The sequence below is a fragment of the Micropterus salmoides genome, unplaced genomic scaffold (genome assembly GCF_014851395.1).
Source record: "Micropterus salmoides isolate LMB-PRFRI ecotype aquatic unplaced genomic scaffold, ASM1485139v1 Ms_hic_scaffold_15, whole genome shotgun sequence".
Taxonomy (NCBI): domain Eukaryota; kingdom Metazoa; phylum Chordata; class Actinopteri; order Centrarchiformes; family Centrarchidae; genus Micropterus; species Micropterus salmoides.
Window position 1 is genome coordinate 29,866,660 of NW_024040596.1, and position 24,780 is coordinate 29,891,439.

The 24,780-nt window shown below is 39.0% G+C and overlaps 1 protein-coding gene across 2 annotated transcripts in view; it reads left to right on the plus strand.

Annotated features, from left to right (window-relative positions):
* Positions 1 to 22,958, plus strand: part of glsb (glutaminase b) — a 42,235-nt gene extending 19,277 nt beyond the window's left edge. Inside the window, exons 8-18 of one of the 2 annotated variants that reach the window (XM_038719561.1) lie at positions 7,296 to 7,328; positions 8,040 to 8,098; positions 8,625 to 8,691; positions 9,084 to 9,134; positions 9,920 to 10,096; positions 11,263 to 11,394; positions 12,804 to 12,896; positions 19,310 to 19,371; positions 20,118 to 20,194; positions 20,657 to 20,720; positions 21,849 to 22,958. In XM_038719561.1, the coding sequence (XP_038575489.1) occupies positions 7,296 to 7,328; positions 8,040 to 8,098; positions 8,625 to 8,691; positions 9,084 to 9,134; positions 9,920 to 10,096; positions 11,263 to 11,394; positions 12,804 to 12,896; positions 19,310 to 19,371; positions 20,118 to 20,194; positions 20,657 to 20,720; positions 21,849 to 21,996 (963 nt within the window). In that variant the 3' untranslated portion in view covers positions 21,997 to 22,958. Of the gene's footprint in view, positions 1 to 7,295; positions 7,329 to 8,039; positions 8,099 to 8,624; positions 8,692 to 9,083; positions 9,135 to 9,919; positions 10,097 to 11,262; positions 11,395 to 12,803; positions 12,897 to 13,350; positions 17,413 to 19,309; positions 19,372 to 20,117; positions 20,195 to 20,656; positions 20,721 to 21,848 lie in introns of those variants that run through there. The other variant, XM_038719562.1, reaches the window with a different exon arrangement.
* Positions 22,959 to 24,780: the final 1,822 nt, after the last annotated feature.

A 24,780-nucleotide genomic window follows, 5' to 3' on the forward strand; every position in this document is an offset into this window, starting at 1 on the left:
TTATCTTCAAATCATTGCCTTTTGGGATTAATGATTGTGCTGTTACTCCATGATAGCAAACCAGTATTCACTCACCCAAACGTGAGTCTTGTGACAATGCACGGGCCTATAAACTATTTTTACAATGGCGTGTTTTTGAGCTTGGTTCCATAAAGTTAATTTTTAAGCAGAGTTTCTACAAATGACCTTTCAGCGCTGCTCAGAAACAGTTATGCATGTGAAGCAAGAGAGTAATGACTAATCCATTGATGGGTCATTAAAATTGGATGTAGACGTTTTCTTTTTAATACTTTACAATGTTTTGGGCACAATGTGCTCAGGGCCTTGACACTCAGAGGTTAACTGCATCCTGTGTCAAAAAGCCATTAAAATCTATGCAGACATTCAGACACTTGAACCGTTTCCTACTTCAGTTTTTGGGATACTTTGAGGAGAATTATTACTTTCTGTATTCTAAGTACTGCAATGTAAATACTGTAATATAACGGAGAAAAAACCTTACTCCCATGGTAGCTTAAGGAAGCATTGAACCTTGATTTGAAACCTTATTTACAAAAACATCTGGTTTGTCTTGGCAGCGTTTTGATCTGTTCTATAACCAGCCAGCTGTCGCTTCTTTCTGTGATTTTATTTATTATTTTGTTTTCACATGGTGTACAAGACAAAACAGGTTTCGTCATTGAGACACTTTTCTGTCTGTTGCTGTCGTCACACAATTGCTAGATTTTAAAAAGTCCAAAGTCACAAAATACCAGGGGTCTCATGTATAAACGGTGTGTACGTACAAACCAGTGCTGGAAACGTGCGTACGCCACTTCCCATGCAAAGTTTTGATCTATAAAAAAACTAACATGACGGAAGAATGTGCGGTCCTGTAAGTAAACTCTGAACCATGCGTACGCACATAAAGAGGAGAAAAGAGAAACGGCGACTCACATGGCAGAAGGATGAAACGGTTTGAAATGAATAGGCCTACTATTGTGTAAAATAAATCCAGATATTACCTCTGAGTATTATGGGCTTAAAGCCTTTCTGAATAAACAACGATTGATTTTTCCCTGAAGTGCGCAAAAAAGACAATTTGAGATCATTTGCAGCGCACATTTAGGATAATAAACACATATGGAGATATCTGTTTCTGTAAAAGAACGCTTCAAATATGTTGTACAGTTTAAATCAGGAATCATTAATTAATACTTGCATGCACTGCAATTTATTCTCATAAATAAGGTGAACAGGAGGACAAATTATATTAAAATTGATGCCATTTCAGGGCGTCAGTTGAGCAAATATGAGTGTATAGTTTTATATAGCCTTTTGTTATCACATGTTCGTTGCCTTATTGAGCCAAACGCTGTGCGCCAGCGTGTGGATGTGATGCGCTGCTTGTAAAAACACGGTATGGAAAAATATAACACTATTTATTAAGTATTTAAGTAAATCTTTCGGTGTACTACTGCTTATGTCACATAAAACAAGTCATATATTCTTTTAACTCATCAGCAGCCTCGTTAAGTGATTGGACTGTTTGCAGCCTAAATAAATGTTCAAACACAAGTGGAATGCATTTGGTTTACTCTCTTTTCAAATGGGGGAATCCATATTAGTACCTGGGTCATTCCGTCATGCGTGTGTGTGTCCCCCTCCAGCCAGCGACGTCACTACTCAAGAGGGATGCCCCTTCCTGCCGATCGGTTATAAAGGAGTGGAGCTCCGGTGCCCCCTTTCCTGCAGTGCGCAAGTGTTTTTTTTACCCACCAAACAACATGCTTCAGCTTCACCAAAAGGAACGTCAGTGTCACACTGAGTTAAATTTAATTTTGTAGGTTTCCTAACAGAATTTGCCTCCTTTTCTTCACGCAGTCAGTACGTATTAATATTAATGAGGGGCGTCACTGACCATTTATAGGCAATTATGGGCGTTTGAAGGGTCGGACATGGAGCTCCCTCACATGCACCACATTTCAGATTGATTGTGAAGTATCAGAATCAGCTTTATTGCCAGGTATGTGTAGACACACGATTGATTGTACATTGCTCACGATGTGCTTACTCATACAAAAAGTGTGTGTGTGTGTGTGTGTATGTATATATATATATATATATATATATATATATATATATGGAACATTGCTTACAGATGTGCGTACGCACAGTTTTACAAGTCATAAGTAATTTTTGCCTTTTGGCCACACGTACACTTTTAGTGAGGTTTCTACGCACAGTTTTATAAATGAGATCCAGGTCCAGGATTTGCAGTTGTTTAGCCAGTAAGCATGTTGTGACCTCGCAGTTGTCAAAGAGAAGTAGAGAGATTGAGAGTTTTCACTAAACTGTGCTAAATAATATGCTAAAGTAAGTATGCTAAGGTGAGTAAGTTGTCTTTTCAAAAGAACACTTCAACAGTTTGGGAAATACACATTTGCTTTCTCTCAGAAAATTAGATAAGAAGGTTAATATCAATCTCACGCCAATGAACGGATCAAATAACTATCTGTAATGTTACCTGGGTTGGTTTTAGTGACAAATCCACAGTATCAAAGTATCATCACCTGCAGTTTTGTCTTGTTCATTCTCATTGCCTGTTAATGTTGCCTTTAGATGTAGCAGGAAGAGGCATGTTTAGCTAGCTTAGCAAAAAAAGCTGTAGGTTTTTATGTTATTTGTTGGTGCTGGGCAATTGACAGTGTTTTTACAATGATGTTCTAAGCGAAAGTTGGAAGTTATGGTCGCGAGCACAGGTTATGGTTTGGTCTATATGCAGGCACAATGGTACTGAAGTTGAGGCTATAGTCCCGGATGATCTCAGAAGGAACAACAAAAGGCCGAAAATTGAACTTTACTCGCTTAACTAACGTTACGTGTGCGGGAGCGATCGAGGGAGAGATAGATTATTGTTATAATTTATTCTCCTGCAAATTAGCGAGAATAAGATGATCCAGATGTACCTCTGTGTCTGTCCTGCTCCACCTGAAGCTGTGAGCTGCACTTTAGCAGAGGCGCTGAAATTAACTGTAGATCTGTGATGAGGTTAATCACCTGATAGGCAGAGGAGGCATTATACATATTTCATTTCAAAATCTATGTCTTGTCCCCCCCTCTTTTCCTAATGTTAGCCTTCCTGGCTCCGGTGATTTCGGAGCTGGTTCATATAGGAGGTGGTTTACTAAGTGACCAGTCAATCACTCACACACTCCACATCAGTCGCAGAAAAAATGTATAGAAATGTTGAGGGAGAACAAAAAAGTTGCTCGAGGCCGGTGCAGCTTCTTCTTTTGTGTTGCTGTTACTTCTAGCTGAAGGCAGCAGTGATGATGTCTTCAGCAGGGGTGGGTACATCTAATGTAGGACTACTCTTAATTTCGCTACATTTTCCATTCATACCTTTTATAACTTAACCAGTCTGTAATCTGCATTTTGCTTCATTAACAGAAATGAGTTCATCCAGGCTGTGTGCGCAGTTACGCAGTAAATCGCTGGTCGGGTGAAATACTTTCACTTTCCATTAACGGCGCATTAAAAGTGTCTTTAGTCTCTGCAGAGCAAATGTAGACTTCACACTGTAACATCTATGTCAGACGATCACTGCATTGATTGAGTTATATTAAAAGTGTCCTGTTGTTGATCAGAGCATCGCTTTGGACATAAGCCTGCCATAAACAGAATGTCACCGGTGAAACTAATCTTTCACTCAGCAGCTACCAGCTGTTATTTTATTTTTCAGATGCAGAGAGAGAGAGAGAGAGAGAGGGAGATTATGCATGACGCACAGCTTCCTCTGTATGCAGGTTTACCTGCTTCAACAAGGAGCTGCTCTGGTGTTACTGCTACAATAATTCCTTGCACTGTGAACATTATTTAGATGCTTCAGGAATAATGAGTGTATTGGCAGCCTGTGCTACTGCAAAACAAGTGGTTAGGATGGCTACATCTCCCTAATAAAAGGCACAGGTAACAAAAGTTGGCTCGGCAGCAAAAGTGATATTTTAAAGTGATCTTATAAACACCTTCATGGAGATTTAAAAAGGAAAATAATTGTAGAAATAGCTAAATTACAGATAATCTGCTTCTTCACTGCATTTGAAGGAATATTTTAATGGGCTACTTAAAAAAACAAACTCATCAAGTTGCCTAGTCTATTGCAATAGACAGTCCATTTTTACTCTGATAGCCTATCTTGACATCAAAACATGCAAGAATTAAATCCCCACACTACCATGGAGAGTAGTGGTGCAAGGGGTTGCAGAATCCGTGGTATGGATCCCTTCCCCACGGTGCGGCACACAGGTGGACCGCAGATTGATTGGAAAGTTTATGATTTATGCTGTTTGACCTCTCAAAATATCCTTTATTCTGGAAATGTCAGAGAACCCAGGTAGATTCTGAATGTGCAGAAAACCTGCTGAAACACAGGAGCTATTAAAGTCCAGGAGTTTATAACTGAATTAAAATGATTTAATTTATTATTGATGAGGTAAAAAGGTGCCACATGCACATTTAAAGAGGTTACCTCAATCAGTCACGCCTGCATATGTGTTGATTCAGCAGTGATGATATTAAAAGTTGATCTACAGGAGAAACATATCTGAAAGCAACCCAGAATGCCTGAGAGCTGCTCTGCATTATATTCTGTTAGCTTAGATTTTAAATTGTTTTATTATACCTTTATTAAATCAGAAAAACTATTTTTCCAAGAGTGTCCTGGCCAAGGCAGGCAGTAGTACAATTGCACATTTAAGATGGGAATAAATAATCAGTTACAAGGTCATAAAATATCAAAATGTTCTTAAATATTCACCACAATTCAGCAACACCTGAATTTTGTGTGTCCCAGAAATTGGTGCAGAAAAACACCAGAATGCAGGAAATTGTTGTTCTCGTCGGGCCGAACAATGCCTCTTAACTGTGATATAATATACCACGTATACCACGGCCTGAAGTGAGCTATTGCTTTTATAAAACGGTTACCAAGTGTGGCAAAAAGAAAGTAGGCTAACAGACGCACTACAGTTTGACTTTGTTTTATTTCATCAACAGACATTTCTTTATGAATACAAAAGTAGTTCCTCAAGGCTGCCGGTGGGCTATGCTAAGCAACATACATCAAATTATTAGAACTATTTATTTATGCACATCGCCGTTTACTGTGCAGCCACTAGAAACTGTCCAGTGTCAGTAGATTGACTTTGGTAACTTAACATGCTAGCTCTTGTGTAGCAGTGCGTAAAATAATAACACTTTAATATTACACTTACAATAAAGGGCAGAATTGCGTCTTTCCTTGAGCAATAGTCTTTTGAACAGGCTATTGAAACTTTGTTGCAATATCGCAGACATCTGGGGCAAGTAGTGGACTGCTGTGTGTGTTTGTGTGTGTGTGTGTGTCTCTCTCTCTCTGTATCAGATCGCATTTTAATACCAGGTGTAAATAGGGCGTGAGACCCCCACCAAGCTCAGATTATTAACTCGAACCCTGTTTTTCACGGAGTGATACGGATCTGTGCAAAGGAATTTGACATCATACCCGTTATATACGCTCATTATATCACTGCTATGAACCAATCAGATTGCTTGATTTGAGCTACCCCTTTTATAATTCGTTTTAGCATAGAGCCAGGCTAGATGTTTCCCCCTCCGTGCTAAACTGGCTAAACATGACTGTAGCTCTGTACACACACACAAGATTAATAATGATCTTTTCATATCACTCTCAGAAGGATAGAATTTTCCCTAAAAGGTTGAACTAATTCTTAAACATTGCTGGCTGTGGTGTGAGTAGATCTAAACGGTGCTAAGATGAAGCAGAAGAACATCCACTGTATTTCTACATCATCTATTTCAGGAAATCTTCTATTGTCTTGAATATGACATAGTACAGTGACGTCCTCCTTACTCACTCAGGAGCCTTATAATAGCTGTCCTCCTGTGCTTGCAGGAGTCAAGTCAAACAGGTTGCCCTCCAGTTTTCTTATTGATTTATGATGCAGACTGTGCATGTGGATTCTTCAGAACTGATTTAAGACATCACTTCATATTTGCAGAGACAATAATGTGTGTCTGTGTCCACATCCACTCACCATTGTCATCAGTGTCTCAATGTGTTTTTTGTTTTTCTATACTGAAGCAGAAATGGTCAGGTTGCCCAGTTCACTTTATCCTCGGTGGGGAAAACGATGGGATGGTTGCCGTGGCAGAATGCCCCAAACTGTTGTTACACGGTGCTTGAAGGCTACATGTTGTTGCTGTTTTTGTATGTTGTTGCATATTTTGCAGACTTAGGAACTGTGGGAAATAATGACTGCTGCTGCAGGTCAAATGACTTTGGTAATTTTTTCTTCCTTTTCCATATCTATCTCCTTGCACTCTCCCAATCCCCTAACCCCCCTCTTCTCTTTTTCTCCTCCAATCAGCTCTGTAGAAACCCCATTTAGTGACTCTTAACACCTCCATCAGTGTCATTTACTTTTTCTTCTGCACAGTAAAGTGTAGAATGTAAATGTACCGTCTGACAGACATGAATAAGCCTTTTAAATGTAAAGTTAAAAAATGTTTTTTACAACAATCATAAACCGTTTAGTATTTGTAAATTGTAACTAATGCTATAGCACTTGTAATGTGCATGCCTGTCCATTTTTCTGTTGCTGTGTTTTCTCTGTGCGAATAAGCAGCATCAATGAGCTTACAGTATGACATGATAAATGTACACCGAGCTACAAGCTGTAAATTCTATTCTCAGAGGAAGACCATTCCTCCCTTCCTTCCCTCTGTTTTGGCTGACAGGCTCTTTGCACAGTTGACACATGTTGACCTACAGTAGGCGCACATACACACACACACCTGCGTTATGGTAACCCATAATACAAACTTGCCTGCATACAGCCACATCTCTGTGCAGTTATACTTTATTGTGTTTTTTAACTTTTACTCTTTAGACTTCAAATAATATTGAATCCCTTATCTGAAATCAGTGAGATGTGATGGCATTGACTTTTACTGGTTAAGCTCTGGTAATTCACATGTCTACTAAATCTCCCTTTTAACTCAAAAAGACTTCCCTTTTTGTAACCTATTTGCAAAGCAAAATAAATATTTTGTATATATCTAGTTGTATAATTTTTGGCAAAGCTCATCTTTAAATTTTATTTATAATAAAATCTATTCACATCTGATAATTCCATAGTCATAATTTTGTCAGCAGTAGCATTTATCATTGTAGTATTTAGTAATCTTTTATGATGCTGTGCAGTGCAATGGTGAATGGCCTGTACTAACTCTCTATTTTGTTCTCTCCTCAGCAAGGTGCAGGCAATGCTGACAGATTTGACTATGTAAGTGCTAGAAGTCAGCCCTGGCTCACATATTGGAAGAGACTATTTCTTTATTATTGTTTGTTCTGTTATCTCTTTAGAGAGTCAATAATTAGCTGTCACCACTTCCTTACTTCATAGTAATTGTGTAGGTTTTGAGTGTATAGTGTTACACAAGAAAAGTGACATAACAGAGTGTATTCAAAAAAGTAAGTATGCATACTATAAAAACACTTGTGGATGTACACTATTGTCCCACAATGCACTATCCAAAGAAAATTGAGAAGTTGTCCACAGCTGTACATTAAAGCGCCAAAAATCAATGTTTTTATAATAACAATGTATTGAATGACAGTGAAACAGCTCAAGGAAGATCCCTGAAAACCAAAAAAGTTTTAAATCCTTGGTTAAGCATTTTGTTTTCTTTTTGCAAAGTTTAATTGGCAGTTTAAAGTCACAATTTGATTGATGTTCTTTGGCACGTGTGTTGGATTATTTCCTGTTAGGAAAAAAACGGAGCACAATAAATATAATATGACACTTTGTGTTTAGTACATACCATTTACAATAGGTATAAAGTATTGAACTGGGACACAGCTAGTGACGTTTAGAAATACTATTCAGCACAATTTTGTGATGGACAGGCCACCAATCAGTATTAGAATTAAACTTCACCATGAACCTCTGTTGATTGTTTTGTCACACTTAACACTCCTGCTGCTTTCCCTCCAGGTCATGAACTTTCTGAAAAAACTGGCAGGAAATGAGTATGTGGGTTTCAGCAACGCAACGTAAGTCCCTCCTAAATCCTCACAACTCTTTACAAACATGAATATGATGCACACAGAATAGAACATCAGACTATATCTGTATAAAAAGATTGTGATGTTGGTGAAGGAAATCAGAAAGAAGTGAACAGTGAAGGTGGTAATGAAACTTGAATTTTCAGGAACATCAAGTACTATAATCAAATTGGTCAAGAAAGTAATTTTTGGAGCGTCTTACACACACAGCATGAGTTATTTGTTTTATTTATTTGGCTCAACTTTAAGGATGAGGGCTGGAACTGGCATCTGTGTTAATCTGTGTAAAAGTCCCTTGCATGTGCATGATTTATGATGACCACAAGCAAACAGTATTTCGATAAGAAGGCCAAGTGCTGGGATCGTGTTGCAGTATCATCACATGACAGCATGAGAGCTCTGGTTGCATCGAACATGAGGGGTGGGGTCATGGAATTCCAACACGCACACACACAGGCATTGCAAATATTTCCTTCCTCAGTGTAATGGGAGTGGTTTGCTCTTTGTGTGACAGATTCCAATCGGAGCGTGAGTCAGGAGACAGGAACTTTGCTATCGGCTACTACCTAAAAGAAAAAAAGGTTTGACCTTGGATAATTCATAAGGCCTTGCTGACTTTGTTATCCACTGTCTCTCTATTTAGCCCAACAAGGCTGCAAAGCAGTAACTGTAAAGATGAAACAAAATGAAAGTTTGTTTTTTCACCAATAGAAATATTTGCATTTTTGTATTCCTCAATTGATTTATGATTGTACTTCAGTTTCCATGTCCCTATTTGGAATCACCTGGATTCCAAAAAAACCTGTAGTAGACATACTTATCTTTCACCAAAGCAGAGGTTCCTTAACAGTAAACCATTTGCCCAGAAATAGTTATAGTATATATAGTTATCACCTTCTTGGAACATGGGAACGTACAGTAGTTGATGAATGTTCATCTGTGTGCTCTACTTGTCTTAAACTCTTCTCTGCAGTGTTTTCCTGAGGGGACAGACATGACATCTGTACTGGATCTATACTTTCAAGTGAGTGCAGTGTTTTTTTTAATGTTTATTCCAGTATCAGTTTTCAACTCTTAATAATTATTAATGATTCATTAAGAATGTTAATATTCTTTCCTGCTGATCTTCCTGCAATATTGATTCCATCCCAGAGTGTCAGAGATCCTGACTGGATCCAGATTCTGCTTCTCTATCAATCATATCCGCATTTCCCTTTGTTTCTGTCAACCTCCCTCTGTTTTTCATCATGTTTACTTACCCGTGTGCTACAAATCACATGTTCACTATACATACAGTACACTATACACATACACAGATGGAAAAAAACCAACATGAAGGGTCTAATTAAAGTCGCGGTCCACCATGAGCCTACACAACAGCTTCAGTGCTCCTTGTGATATAGTCTCCAAGTCTCTGAAACTCTACAGCAGAGTTGAATAGCATTTTTCTTCTTCTTTTTCGTTTTGTTTTTGACCGTAATATTTTATTGGGAGAATACAAATTACATCTGCGTCTTACATTGGCAGTTTACATTCTTAGAAAAGATTTTCCCTCTCTTGGTGTCATGATGAGGACGTTTAGAGCACATAGTTTTTATCCAACCTTTCATTGACCCCATGTGCCCTTTAAAGGAAGCTGTATTTTCATTGATGTTCCATACCACCACCCCACTGTCATGTTTTCATTCATGTTCCCCCACTGCTGTGGTTCCATCTTCCAAGACACGTTGTGCCGAGTGGAAGGAAATCCTGATAAAGAAATGTGATACGATGAACTGATAGAAAAACTTCTTCTATGTGAAACTCCAGCTGTGCTCCATTGAGGTGACCTGTGAGAGCGCCAGTGTCATGGCAGCCACCCTGGCTAACGGCGGTACCTGCCCAATCACGGGTGAGCGCGTGCTGAGCCCTGAGGCTGTGAGGAACACCTTGAGTCTGATGCACTCCTGCGGCATGTACGACTTCTCAGGACAGTTTGCTTTCCATGTAAGTAAAAGGCACGGATCACAAGAAGGCCAACATGAGCCAGGCTAGTAAGAACAGATTGTTATTTATTTTGTTAAGTAGGAAAGACTCAAACCGGAACACCTAAATTATTTTCTTAGCACAACTACCCTATACACCCACGGGTGCCTTTTTAGGTGTTGATCTTTATATTTTTATACTTGTTGACAACATAACCTTTAGTCACCCTCTTACATTAGCTACAGATGTTTCTTAGTAAAGCCCATAGTTACATGTAAACCATTTACTTAGGACGAAGACATTCCTTGAATTTGAGTGGTACAAATGTATTTAGTTAATCATTAGTTTGACATTAGCCCATACAGTAGTGGGACAGCAAAACATTATAAGGACTTTGCACACAGGTTTAGCAATACATTTACAAAAGTTCGGTGCAATTTGACCCTGACACACGCTGTATACTCTAGATGGTACTATTTGAATGTGACATACTAAATAGCTTGGATGACCTTAGGCCAAATGTAATGGGGGCCGGAGTTTACGCCTAGGATTACCCAGTTGCAACATTATCTGCCTCTGTGCTGATAAAACACAACACCCAAGCCTCGGCATTGCATAGCCGTCGCCTCACATCGTCTGCCTGAGCAGATGTGTTTGCTGTGAGAGGATGGCAGATTTGAATGAGACACATCCTGACGGCAGAAAATTGTAGAGAGGAATACCAATGTGTGAACATATCTTCAGCATTTTCTCATGATAAACCACATTTGAAGCAGTTAGTTCTGACAGCACCAAAGTGAAATTCTACTCTTCATCAGTCATTCCTTTTTGCATATTCTGTTTGAGTTCATATGAGGTGGGTTTAGGAAAAAAATGTCCACTTCTTAATTGATGGAAAATAAAGAACTAGTAGAAATTCTGACCCCTCATCTGAAACTCCTCCTTTTAACTGAATAGCAACCAAAGGAATGCCCACTGAAAGACACATCTAAATAATTCCTAGACCTACATTTTGCAAAGATTCTTCTGTATCATGTCACAGGACAAACAGTGGATAGATTGCTGTAACCAGTGAATTACTGAAGCTGTGAGCATTTTGAGCATTGTGCTGTTGCCATGCCACTAATGTAGATACATACCCACAGCTGATCTTCTGTTATGTAACTGGTCTGTTGTCCCTGTTTTAGGTCGGTCTGCCAGCCAAGTCTGGAGTAGCAGGAGGGATCCTGCTGGTTGTACCCAACGTGATGGGTATTATGTGCTGGTCACCTCCACTAGACAAGATGGGCAACTCGGTCAGAGGAATACAGTTCTGCACGGTACGTAATGTCATTATTAAGGCTTTCCCCGACTAAGGATTTACATAGTCAAATCAGAATTGTCAAGTCTTGCCTATAGTCGAATCATGTACTGTGTTTGTATGCAGCGATTGCCAGCGGGGGGGGGTGAACACACGGTAACTCCTTTTTAATCTTAACAAGCTGCAGCTAAACTGTTGACCCTTTTCTCTCTCTATCTCTCTGTCGCCTGCCGTTCACCGGTCTTTTGCAGAGTTTTGCGTGCATGCCGTGCTGCCGACAGCTGCATGCACATCGCGGTTCCTCGCGGGTCTGTTTCAAGTACTATTTAAAAACGATGTAATATTCTTTGTGTGGTTCGACAATGGTGATAAATGATCCGAACGTCCCGTGAGGTGCAGACAACTCTGCACAACAACGAGGAAGTTAAGGCTCCGTCTCTACAGCAAGTTCCTCTTCTGCCACTACACACTCACACACATACATGCTACACCAACACATGCGCACTGATGCCCCCTACCTTGAGGGTTAGGGATACAAATCTGGATTTATTTACGCACTTGAAAAACATTTTTAAAAAGCTTTTTTTTCTTTTCTCATTTTTTTTTTACAGCATTAAACATTTACATGTATATTGTAATAGGGTGTATATTAACTTATTGGGAGAAAACTGGTAGTTCTATGTAAAATCAGACGTTGAACACCCCCATATCCCCAAAATGGCATGATCCTTGTTTCGCTGCAAAGCTTTGACTTTTGTGAGATTGACAGTCGATTCAGGCTCTGCCCATCAAAGCATCGCATCTTTGACTATTCGGGGTCAGCTTTAGTCCATTATAAGTGTTTTGGGTTTTTTTGACATACCATTTTGCCGAATTGTTCATATCCATCTTGAACAGAGATAAGAAATAGCTTGACATGAACATTTATGCCAAAAGGATAGGACTGATTGCCTTTCAAATGACATAGTAACTCATTGAAGTTCCGGTATTCAAGTGCCTTAATACACACACACACAATTTGTACACAATCACAAACAGAAAAGGCCCTGATGGGGGAAAAAAGGTTAAATATAGGAAATTGCGCAACATTGTCCTTCAGGAACTTACTTCACTCTGGTGACATAGTGTACTTCCAAAAAATAACTAAACCTTTTAAATAAGTAAGCGATGCTTGGATACTGATTGCCAGCCCAGATACAGATCTCAGTCGCATGACAAGGAGCAAGAACCCGCCTCTACCTCAAAAATAATAATAGCTTTTTTTTCTTTTTTAAAGAAACAACTTAATATGCTACTATCTACCACTATTTACCAAGCCAGTGATTACAGTAAACCATTGGCTTGTCAACTTCCAGCCATCAGAATGAAAGAAATAAGCAAATGAATGTATTTAGCCTTCTGATCTATCTATCTGCCTTTTCATTCCAGGATCTTGTTGAACTTTTCAACTTCCACAACTACGACAACCTGAGGCACTTTGCCAAGAAGCACGACCCTCGCAGAGAAGGAGGAGACCAGCGGGTAAGTACACACAACACCATGTGGGGAAAAACATCATCACTCATTTCACTCATCAATCACACAGACCCATAACACCTTCTCTCCAAGAACTCAGGTGACGCTCGGGTTACTGTCGTTCAGATTTAATAGCTGTTAGTTTTGTAGATGTTGGCTAACATGTTGATCTCCATAACTGTACATAAAGTACACCTAAAGGGAAAACGTGTAATTTGAAAACTTTTTTGGTGCATTAACTAATGACAAGAGAGACCTTCAATGAGGAAAAACTAGAGCCAAAGTCAGTCTTCTTCAGCACCTGCCATTCTTAATGTCCAGGTTTGACAATAAATAATTAAACAAACTAGTTTTGGCTCTAATTTTTCAAAAGATGTTTCAGAAAACTACATGCCACTAAACACCCGCACACACAGAAGGAGCAAGATTATTAATTTGTTATTCGTGTCAATTGAAACAGCTGCAAACCTTCGGACCCATGGATTACGAGAGTCTCCAACAAGAGCTAGCTCTGAAAGCCCCTCTTTGGAAAAAGGTGTCCCCCACTGAGTCGCACCAGGACTGCTCTACCACTGTAGTCTATAGGATGGACAAAGCCAGCGAGTGAAATAGCAAAAAGAAAAGAAGGAGACCCACCTGTCCTCCACACCCCCACCTCATCTGATCCCTCTCCCTACCTCTCAACAACACCATCGTTCCTCACTCTCAAATATTTATATATAAATTATGCAGAAGATTATATATTGCGTGTGAAGCGGTCACTGTGTGAACAGACTGGGAAGCTGCTTTTGTCTTTATTTGCAATGACAGGGGGGACTGACTTGTTGTTTATTTAGCTCTGAATTCCAAATGAACTCATAACGTCCGCCTGCTTGTTGCCTTAGTGAGTGTGGGATCACCTTACACCCTTTATCGCAGTATTTTAGTTTTTTTTGACTAAATCATCTTCAAAGGTGTAGTCTGATTTATTTTCATTTCATATTTTGGTTTCCTTGTAACCAAAAAAAACAAACCATATGTGTGCCTACACATACATTGAGACTACTTTCAAGGGACAATTGCTTACTGGAGCTCACACTAAGGCCTGAGCACCTAAACTCAGATGCTTGATGTACACTTTTTGGAGAATTGATGGAAAGTTTCCAGAGAATATTGTTAACACATCAGTTAGCTGTCAGCCACCGGGCTAGGGTTCAGCAGTGTAACAGCTAACATGACGTAGTTTGTCATTTAAAAAAATCTCAACCCAAAAACTGAAGACTTATTTGAGTCAGTATCATAATAGTGCAGAGTTTTTCAAAAGTCTGGTCAGGACACAGTCTAAGAACCAAGTAGCTTATTACAAACAGTTGATCCTCTTCACTAGTTTAATGGGAAAATAGCATGTTTCTCTGCACTATATCCAAGCACCTGTACCATCTTTGTGTAGGTGGTTAAGTTCTGCCTAAAGATGTCTGACGAAGGATACATGCAGACATTTGAGAATTGAGATTAGTAGGAACCCCCCACTTGATATGCATAAAGGGATGCACGACTAAGAATGCACATTTGCATGTGCTTGAATTACTAGTAAAGAATAAATTGAATCAATTTTATATATATATATCATTTGTGCCTCCCTCTGTTAAAAAAATAGAAAACAAAATAGACAGAACTTGGGATCTAAAAGCAGAGTGACGGTTGAGAAATACTCCTATTGTGCTGACTTATATGGAGATAGCATTGAAGAGAGAAACTGCAGTAAAACAGGACTTTAACTTGACTTTAAACTGTCAGTGTTTGTGCCTGGACCACCATTGGGGCTGATTTTGAAACCATGATGATTTGTATATGAAAACTGGAGCACCCCACTTGCTCCATCTGTTCGAGCATGCGCCCCATGTACTAAGGCTGAGTCCTTATCGGCAAAGCAAAAGAGAAAGCAAGCTGTTCTCACTCACTGGACCCAAGTGTCCTCATTCACCAGACTGGTTGCATCATTCTGAGCTGAGTTTGTGTCTGAATGGACCATTGTGTATCAAGTTTAGTGTGTATGCTCTGTATATGAAAGGGTGGTGTATGTTCGTTGCACATTAAGCCCCTCAGAGTATGCATGGGTCTGACCAGTCCTCATACAACTTCTCTGCTGTGAACAGGTGCCTGCAGGTTTTATCTGCAGGGTTTATCTGAGCTGCATTCCAAAACAAACCACGTGTTTGTAAAGTTCTCCAACTCTTGCTCTTCTAGTAAGGTTGTATGTTATCAAAACTGTCTACCATATATACGTAATTTACTGCACTTCTGAATGTACGTAGTGGCAGGTGTATACGCTTTTAGGGATATGTACGTGAGTGATAATCCTCAACAGCAGACTAGAATGTGTGTAGAATATACACTACAGACGTTCTGAATTTATAATCTTGTCTCCTCCAGGAAGTAAGAGTACTTGCACATGTCAGCTGATGCCTTAGATGTCACTGTACTGTGACTGTAGTGTGACTGTCTGTTTGTTATTCAATCATTGTTAAAACTGTATTTGTGGCATTTTTCACTGGTTGTGACTGGTTGTGAGATTAGCTGCTGGAGCCAATAATAATACACTGTTATAACAATGTGATGTTTTGAAGTTTTGTTCTTCTTTTTTTTTAAGTCATGGACTTTTACTTTCTGTTGTGTCTGCTAATTATTGTGTAGAGGTACAATGGATTCAAAAGCCTCTGTCAACGTTAATGCTCCTTGGAAATGTTGGTGTGTAGGAAAACCCATTTCCTTGGTGCTCTTACAGTATTTTCTACAGTATGCAAGAAGCGGAGTTGGGTTTGCCACATCAGTGTACAGAAAGCACTGAGATGCTGGATAGTGCTTCTGTTTTTTAAGATCATCAAAATTACATACCCGTGGCTGCCATTTATCTGGCTATAACCATTAAATGTGTTTTAACTCATTAGTTGCTTCTAATTGCATTATCAGTAGCAGAGTCCACCTTCATGCACCAGATGTTAAATTGTGCGCATGTGTGAAGTGATGCGTGTGTGTACTGGGAGAAATTTAAAAGGACAAGAGTTGACACGTGCACACAGATTTTGAAGAGGAAACATATTTGTGTCATAACAAGAATAGTTTCAACAATTTACAAATATGAAGTTAGAATAAAGACGTAAAATGTTCTCAATTTCCAGCACATCACTGTGATTGGAACCCTAAGACATTCTTAGCCTTACCAACCAGGTGGTTAAGGATTATAACTGTAAATGTACAAATACAGTATACCATGATGCTTATACTCTACTGTGCAAAAGTTTAAGGCAGCTATTGGGAAAATGCTGTAAATTAAGAATGCTTTCAAAAATAGACACGTTAAGAGATTATATTTATCAATTAACAAAATACAAAGTGAGTGAACAGAAGAAAATTTTTCTTCTGTTCACTCACTTTCTATTATCTATTACTTGTCCAATTTTGAAACCATTCTTATTACTTTACTGCATTTTTGGTTAAATGCTGCACAAGTAGGGAATTTCCAGAAGCATAGATTCGATTTTTTCCTTTCTGATATGACCGTGGAGGGAATCCGTTTCTCCTTTTAACAACGTGCAAACCTATTTTTTGCTGCTACATTGGTACAAAATCTTAAAGTACAGTGCCTGCATGTTACTGGACCAGAACAGCATTTATGGCAACAAACCAGGTTGATTATGTTATCTGTTCAACTTTGCTTTGGTAAATCAGAATGACAAACATGAAGTATAGTATTTGACATTTGTAATTCAGCAACCATTATCTCACTCCTCACAGTGTAACTATTATTCTGTGCAATCAAACTCATGACAGAGGGGCTTTTGAATGCACTTACCAGTATTTCCATGGAAATTATCAGGTTTTTATATAGTTGTCATGTTTGTAATGTTTCCTGTTATTTTCCTCTGAATTCTCATTCTCCCACCTGCATGCATATTGTTTTATGCTTTAATAAATGTGTTAATTGTGTGTAATCAGTATGTTTAAAGTTCATTTGATTACCTTCCACATGTCTTTATTTATGTTGATTTGTGTCTTGGACATACATTCTACTTTTGACATGGAAATTGAAAAACCATTACCATTATAACTGGGTGACCTTGGAATTGTAAGGTTCTCTGATGCTTTATTTATAAGATCTTTTTTGGCCAACGACTAATTGTTGAAAAAGTAGAAAAGCTGTAGAAAAGCTGTTACATGGGAACAAGTAACATGTTACATGGGTTCATAAAAGCCAAGATTTCCCTCAAACATACAGAAGATGAAGCCAAACAGTTCCAAGCTCATAACTGTCAAACTTTTTCTATGTTTTGATTTCTTTTCTTAGTCCACATGGTTGTAATGCTGTATGTAAAGTCTCCATACACTGCCAGCTCTTCGAAATTAAGACATGAACTTGTCTTCCTTTTATTATTCTGATACTTCAGTTTCTTTGGCTGTGATGGAGACATGAAAGTTGTGTTAAGATTTTTTTTAGCCTTGGTGTCGATTGTATGAACTCTAATAAAGCACTTGTTATCCATCATCTCATTTCTCCACCCATAACTGTTCTTTAACAACAACACGCACCTTCTCTTTTTTTAGAGATGCCTTCAGACTGACTGAATACTTCTGTTTGCTGCTAAAACACTTAATTGCTGTCCCTTCAAAAGTTGGACAGAAATAGTGAATTAAGCAACTCAAAGTGGTCGTGACATAAAAGGACATAGTTTGATTCCCCTGAACACAAGAAGTCACAGCAGCCTACAAGTCAAGTCAATTAACAGTCAGAGGAAATTATTCTTGTCAGCACTTTTGTTGAGGAAAAGCCAATTAAAGGGGAGTTTATTGTAGGCCTACAACAAGTAGTACTAAAAGACACAAATAAATGTGGGAGCGCTCAAGGAAAAAACACAAGAACTAACTGGAACATAAATCAAACCTGACATTAGCCAAAGCGCAAGGATAGAGGGATGTAAGAATCCAGCCTCATCTGGCCCTGGCTTTGCGTTCGCTTCCGAAAGGTGCTGGGACATGTTTTCAATGCAGGCCTTGTTTCGCAGCCTGAATCTGTTTCTAATATCTGGGTGAAATAAGGCTTTGTAATAGTTTTTGTCTTTGGTGGTCCCTTCTGTCTCAGTTTGTGCTCATAATGTCTAAGCTTTACATCAGCTTTGATGTTTTGTTTCAGCTTGCTTGTTGAGAGTTGGAACTGGTGGAAGTTAGAATATTTTAATGGGTGTTACTTTTGCCGCATGGGTACTGGCTAGCTGTGTAATCAAGTGTCATGCTCCTTGTTGCAGTGGTGATGTACTCACCTACTTGTGCATACACTCCTATGTGTACCTGTACTGGTCTGTCCCTGCTATTTGGAGCTTAGCCTTCAACGTCCCCTTGCAAGTTTAAATCTAGTTATGCTGCCGTTGTTCCACTTACTACTACTTTCACTTTATAATACAAATTCTCAATTTAGCATCTCTCTTTATATTAATTCTACTGTCCCTGGAAATGAAGCTATAGTAAAATATTACTCAGAAAAAGTGTAATAACTTTGTTCAGATACTAGCCTGTATTGGTATTTCTATACAGGCTAGTTTCTATTCTCATTTTTTTCACATATCCATTGTTTCTGTGTATGTTTTGAAGTCCTTGAGTTTTGCTTATAGGAAATGATTCATTCCTATTTGATGGTAAGTCTTAACTGATGCAGAGAGAGTCCATGTTTGTTGAATTGTTTTGATAATTGCATAGATGTAACATGTCTGCAGTGGCAGTCGTCTGAGATGCATTATATTTTATGATTAAATAAGTACATTTTCACCAGATCTGATCGTCAACAAATCCCATGAAAAGATCAAAATAAACAGTGAATTGATCCTTTTAGAAAATGTGTTTGGAGCACAGCCTGATATCTATTCTCCCTCTGTGCCGTAGAGCTCCATGGCTGTTAAAAGCCAGTCAGTGAGCCTCACATTATCCTTCATCACCATGAACTCACACACTGTAGTTTCTTTTGACCCAGTCCCACATTCACCGTCCTGCTGCCCTCACCAGAGCACCAAATGTGGATTCATCCACAGCTGCATAGTGCCCCACAAATATACAAGCTGTCAGCTGTTATGGGAAATTGCTGAGGCTTTTTAAAAAATAAAACTTAAGCAGTTATTTGAAAATGTACATCTTCATTAGGAACAAATGTCCTTGGGATTGACATGACGGACTAACACATGTTGGTTTGGTTTGGTTTCATAGGATTTGTTGACAGTAAGAAAACTATAGATGCTTCATCTGCTGCTTAGAAATTAAAAGTATAACATTCATCATGTATTTGGTAGTGGTTTTGTTGTAGCTGCTGGAGTTGGTGGAGCGGGAGTGAAAATAGGGTGACTCTGAAATCCTTCTGCAAATGTTCTCTCTCTCTCTCTGCCCATCCCTGTTCTCAGGTCAAGTCTGTCATCAACCTGCTGTTTGCTGCCTACACAGGAGACGTCTCTGCCCTGAGGAGGTGAGCAGCTCCCACTCACTAACTTGTAATATTGGCTACAGAAGACTTCAGGCTTATTTGTCTCTTTTTGTCACCCATTGAAGTCCACTCTTACAGTATGTGTAAAGGATTGTTTTACTGATCCTTGCAAAGATTGAAAAGTGGTGAAAATCCCTCTCCTCTCGTGGCTGCGTAAGGCAGCTTTACACTCTGGTGACCTCAATTGGCACAAGTTGTAAAGTGAAAATGAGTTAGTAACACCCTTCTGCTACATAGCAGACAATTTACAGTAAAATTAAAAAATGCTTATCCTTGTAACACTGATAGCGAACAACTGATAGTCTGAAAACATTTACAAAGCAGATTTTAAACAACATTTTAAATCCACTATTATCCATTTCTATTAGTATGCCAACTTCTTCTTTCCAGTCTTTGCTGTGTTTCTTGGTGCATCACTGCCACCTGTAGGTCAGGGGAATTCTGTTTAACCATTGGAATGTGTATTGCTCCTGAGTGTGTGCACAAGACAAACAAAACAGGGTCCCACTCATAAATAAACAGCTCCGGAGCTCTTCTAGATGTCTAAAACTGCACAAGGAACCTTTAAGTGGAAGGAAAGAATGTATGGCAGTGATGGTAAACTTCCTTACATTGCATTGTATTGTTTCAGTCTGGAGACAAACCTAAACTGGCTGATAAGATGTATGTAAAGAATGCAATAACTGAAGGTACTTACAAAGTAAGTTACATAAACATTGTGTGTGTAGGTTTGCGCTGTCATCCATGGACATGGAGCAGAGGGACTACGACTCTAGAACGGCCCTCCATGTAGCAGCAGCAGAAGGTAATGTGCAGCCTAAAGTTAACCTGTTCATCTTTTTTGAGATTGATATTGCAGGTTTGTGTCTGATTAAAAATAAAAGTATCAAAGAATATACAACACTGTCCACATATTTTGTATACATTGGACCTGTACTGTTTTTCATGGTGCAGTCTGAGAGCCTTATTTTCAAATGTGAGCCATGTTATTGCTGCAGGATACATACACTGAACAAAATTATAAACGCAAGACTTTTGTTTTTGCCCCCATTCATCATGAGCTGAACTCAAAGATCTAAGACTTTCTCTATGAACACAAAAGGTCTATTTCTCTCAAATATTGTTCACAGATCTGTCCAAATCTGTGTAAGTGAGAACTTCTCCTTTGCCACAGGTGTGGCATATCAAGATCCCGGCCAGTTAGAGTCTTCACAGCACTCATTGGTACGTGTATGCTTTGTGTTTCTAACACCTGCTCTGCTTTCAGGACACACAGAGGTGGTACGCTTCCTCTTGGAGGCTTGCAAGGTGAACCCAGTACCCAGAGACAGGTGAGTCCAGTCATCAGAGTGCTCTTTCTCACCATCTATGTCTTTTCAAGCTGTTCTCATAAGCTGCAGTTTGGATCTTTTGAAGCAGGAGGTGTAGTGATTGTCCCGCCTTCCTTCTGTTAACACACCAGGGTTCAATTCAGACCCTACTTCTTTCTGAGGGACTATAATGACAATTTATAATGCCCGTTTATCACATATCATATGCTTACATGGACATTTCATAACAACCTTTGATCTTTTTGATTTGGTAAATGTGAAAATTAACCTACAGACACTTCCTGTACATGGATAATAAGATTATTAAGTACCTTTATTTCTATTTTTAAGACATGGTTAATACAGTTCCAGTTTCCACAGTTATGATAATAAGAAAATGATTGTGAAAAGTATGTCAGTTTGGTCATTTTCACCATTTCAAAAGTTTCTGTGCACCTTTTGCACTAATAGATTGTTTTGAAAGCAATCCATGCAGAGGACTGCAATTACTATGTATTAAAAACAGAAAACGCTAACTTAAAAAAGGCCACAAACATAATAATACTGTAACTTATCTATTTGAAGCAAGACACATGCCTTTGGTGTGAGAGACCTGGGTGTGATTCCCAACACAGCATCCACTAATGTGTCCCTCCAGAGGTGTGCAACCTCTGAACGTTTTATTGACACTTTGATTCTGATATATAAGTATTGAGTCACTCTGAACGTGAGTGTAGCATGCAGCCTGTTCATACTATACTGTATATCTACAAGCAACTACCAATGTAGGCCACTAAATAAGCAGTAGGCCACATATATTCCATATACACAGACTTTAAAACAAATATAACTAAAACACAGAATAGAAGTAATGGACAACATGCAGCGAGTCAAATGCAATTTCAAAAGCATTTTGACTATAATAAGGTCAGACTAATAGGACTGCTATACATGGATTTGGCTTTACTTTGTGAGAACGCTTGAAATATTGAGTTTGAGAAGTCACTTGATTTAATGAAAGGCACGACCACAACATGTGTTAGTGGTGCTGGTGACGAGGGAAATCTAGAGCAGGTGGCGTCTTTATTGGGGAACACTTTTGCCAAAAGCCAGAGTTCTTCTTGACATACTAACCTTTTCTTTGTGCAGGTGGGGGAAAACGCCGATAGATGAAGCGGTGCTCTTCGGCCACCACGATGTAGTCACCATCCTGCAGCACTACAACGACAATTACAGGCAGCCTGCTAGTGCTTACGACAAGGAGAGCGCTCAGAAGTACCTGGACAGCCTGCTGTAGGCCTGCTGCACACGTCTCCAACGCTTTATCTTTGTGCACAACCGTGGACCAATTTCCAGAATTACGTCGTACATTAGTGACCATACTTTTGAAATATGTGATGAATTAGTTATTAGCTTTACTCTTGTTGCCGTGTCCCGTCTGGTGCGCTTTGCTTTCTGGCTCTACTTCATATCTCCTCCTCAGCTCTGTCGTATTGTAACGTGTGCCGTATGTGTGAGGGAGTGAGCGCCTCATCAATACAGTTTAAACAATAAATACAATATCTGAATAACTGTAAGCAGTGTTTACAGTGTATTACCCATGTAACCTGTCAGTACTGTAAATCACATATGTGGTATCATAGGATATAGATTGTATCAAAGTGTATTAGTTTAGTCACAGTATTGTTTCTCTTATACTATCCTCTACCAGGAAACATTTGGAATATACTCCCTGTTAGTTTTGAGAGATAGTGAGGTGTGTGGATATGATGTTATAAAGTGTAAGATGCGTCTCTGACTGTGTAAGTGTGGAAAGCCTAACGGGCATTGTGCTGCTGATACAGTTATGTGCCTGTTTGATCTCCATATATCTGCATCTATTCTCAGATGGTCCTCCTGTCTGTTGCAAGGTCACTGGCAGGTTTTATGTCCTTTGAAGTCACTGAAGAAAGATTGTACTCTGAATGTATTTTTCAACACGTGCAATAGAAGCAATATGTATTTATTTTAAGAGACTTTTTAAGTGTAAAAGATTGTGTAATTTGTTGCATTTGGGATGAAGGCGAGTTGGTTCCTCTATTTTTGTCTTTGTAGTAACATATTTCTGTGTACATTGTGACTTTTTAAACCCTCCTACGAATGTTGATCGTATAATGTTGATAATGTTCACAAGTCTTTTAGCCCACATCTTCCATCCTTTTCTGTCAGCAACTAAATTCCTTCTCAAATTAAAATACAATGTGGCTATAGAATAGAATATATATTTTTGCACAGGTTTCTTGGACTGTAACAATGTTGTGGTTTCCTGCACAGTGAGCAGCAGCACAAGGACAGCTTATGAACTTTTGATCTTCCTATTAATCTGAATGACTTGTTGCAGTAATTCTTATCCAAATGTCCCCCATGCTCTAGTGCAGGGGTCGCCAAATTATGGCAAACTGTGGCCCACAGCTGGATTTTAAATTCCCCGTTGTGAACTTTTAAAAGAAACTAGCATATAGCTCAAGCTTATTTCTAATGAATTTCAATGGATCTACCTTGCACTCCTTAGTCAGATCATTAGAGGTGCTACCATTTCGACGACTACCTGATCTACAATGATGGATTAGTTGATGAACACTTACCTCAGCTGATTCAACATGATGCAACCAAAAAGATGCTGAAATGCTGAAAATTTCAGTGACTTCTTATAATTGTCTGTATCTGGCCCACAGTCAGAAAAGCTTGGCCACCCCTACTCTAGAAAGTTACGTCCCAATGCTGTTTCACACAGATGCAATCCAAAACATCTCTGAATGTGCTGAAAGAATGTACTGAATTTTCCCAATGACGTTTACTTCGAAAAAGTATGTAAATATGAACAATGCACACAAAAACTCTAACATAAACACAATGAGCACAGGCTTCAAGTTATACTGTAATATTCCAGGTGGTCTCACTGTTGCACTGTATTTTGTGAAAGTTGAATTAAAAAATGTATTTACATACAGTATATGATCTCAGTAAAAAGTAGCTTGACAGCTGAAACAGGGATTCTTGGTCTTTGGTCTTGAAAAAGCACGAACAAAGGCGCAAACACAAGTCCACCCTTGTTGGAAAAAAATATTAAATATTAGCCCCAGAAGTCACAAATATTTTAACACCAATTTAATACATACTGTAAATGACCAAAATGGCCTAAATACTTTAAATTGAAGATGCAGACAGGGTGAATCACTCCACATTTCATCTGGTGTCCATATTTCTTCTTTGCCATTTTCTTCTAATCAAGTGGTTAGTGTACATAACATTAATGGATCCAGACCAAACTGTAATCTATAATCTGCCAGTCTGCCATTTGTGTGAAATGACATTGACTTGGGTGAATCTATATAATTTGAATCTCTTGCCGAGCTCAAAGCAGAACTATTAGTGCTCAGCATTACATATCAGCCTCCAAGATATTCATCGCTGTAACTGCAGGAATTCTCAGAGCTCACCTCACTTGATATCACCAGATATGATTAATCCTGAATGGAGACCTGAATATTCTAGGATGACTCCAAGGCAAAGGAGCTCGTGAATTTACTGGACAGCTCCGCTCATCAGCATGGCAACCTTATAGACTTACCAGGGTTAAACACTGACAATGTTTCTGTATTAGAATGACCTCTTTCTGACCCACAGTGTGTGTTTTTGGACGCCAATATCTTGTTCAACAGAGAATCCTAGATGGTAAGGCAAAGTTCTCTAATATTATGAGATTGCTTGCGTCAAACAGCTGTAACTGCTGTTCAAAAGACATGGTTGAACATTTCAACAACACATTGTGCACTGCTTTAAATGCTGCTGCTCCACTAAAGCTTAAAGAGAGGTCGGCTGACAGAAGCTCTTCTGTAAGTAAGAGTGTTAATGAATCCTTTCATGGTTACAAGGATTACATTTAGAAGAATATACAGAAAATGCCAGCTTCTCAACGCTGCTCCCACCCATCAGCAGTTCTCTGAAGTTGTGAAGAACGTTGTTCTTTAATAACAAAATACCTGCAATTAGAGGCAGCACTATGGCTGATGTAAAGACCTCAGCAAACTCTGTCAGAAAG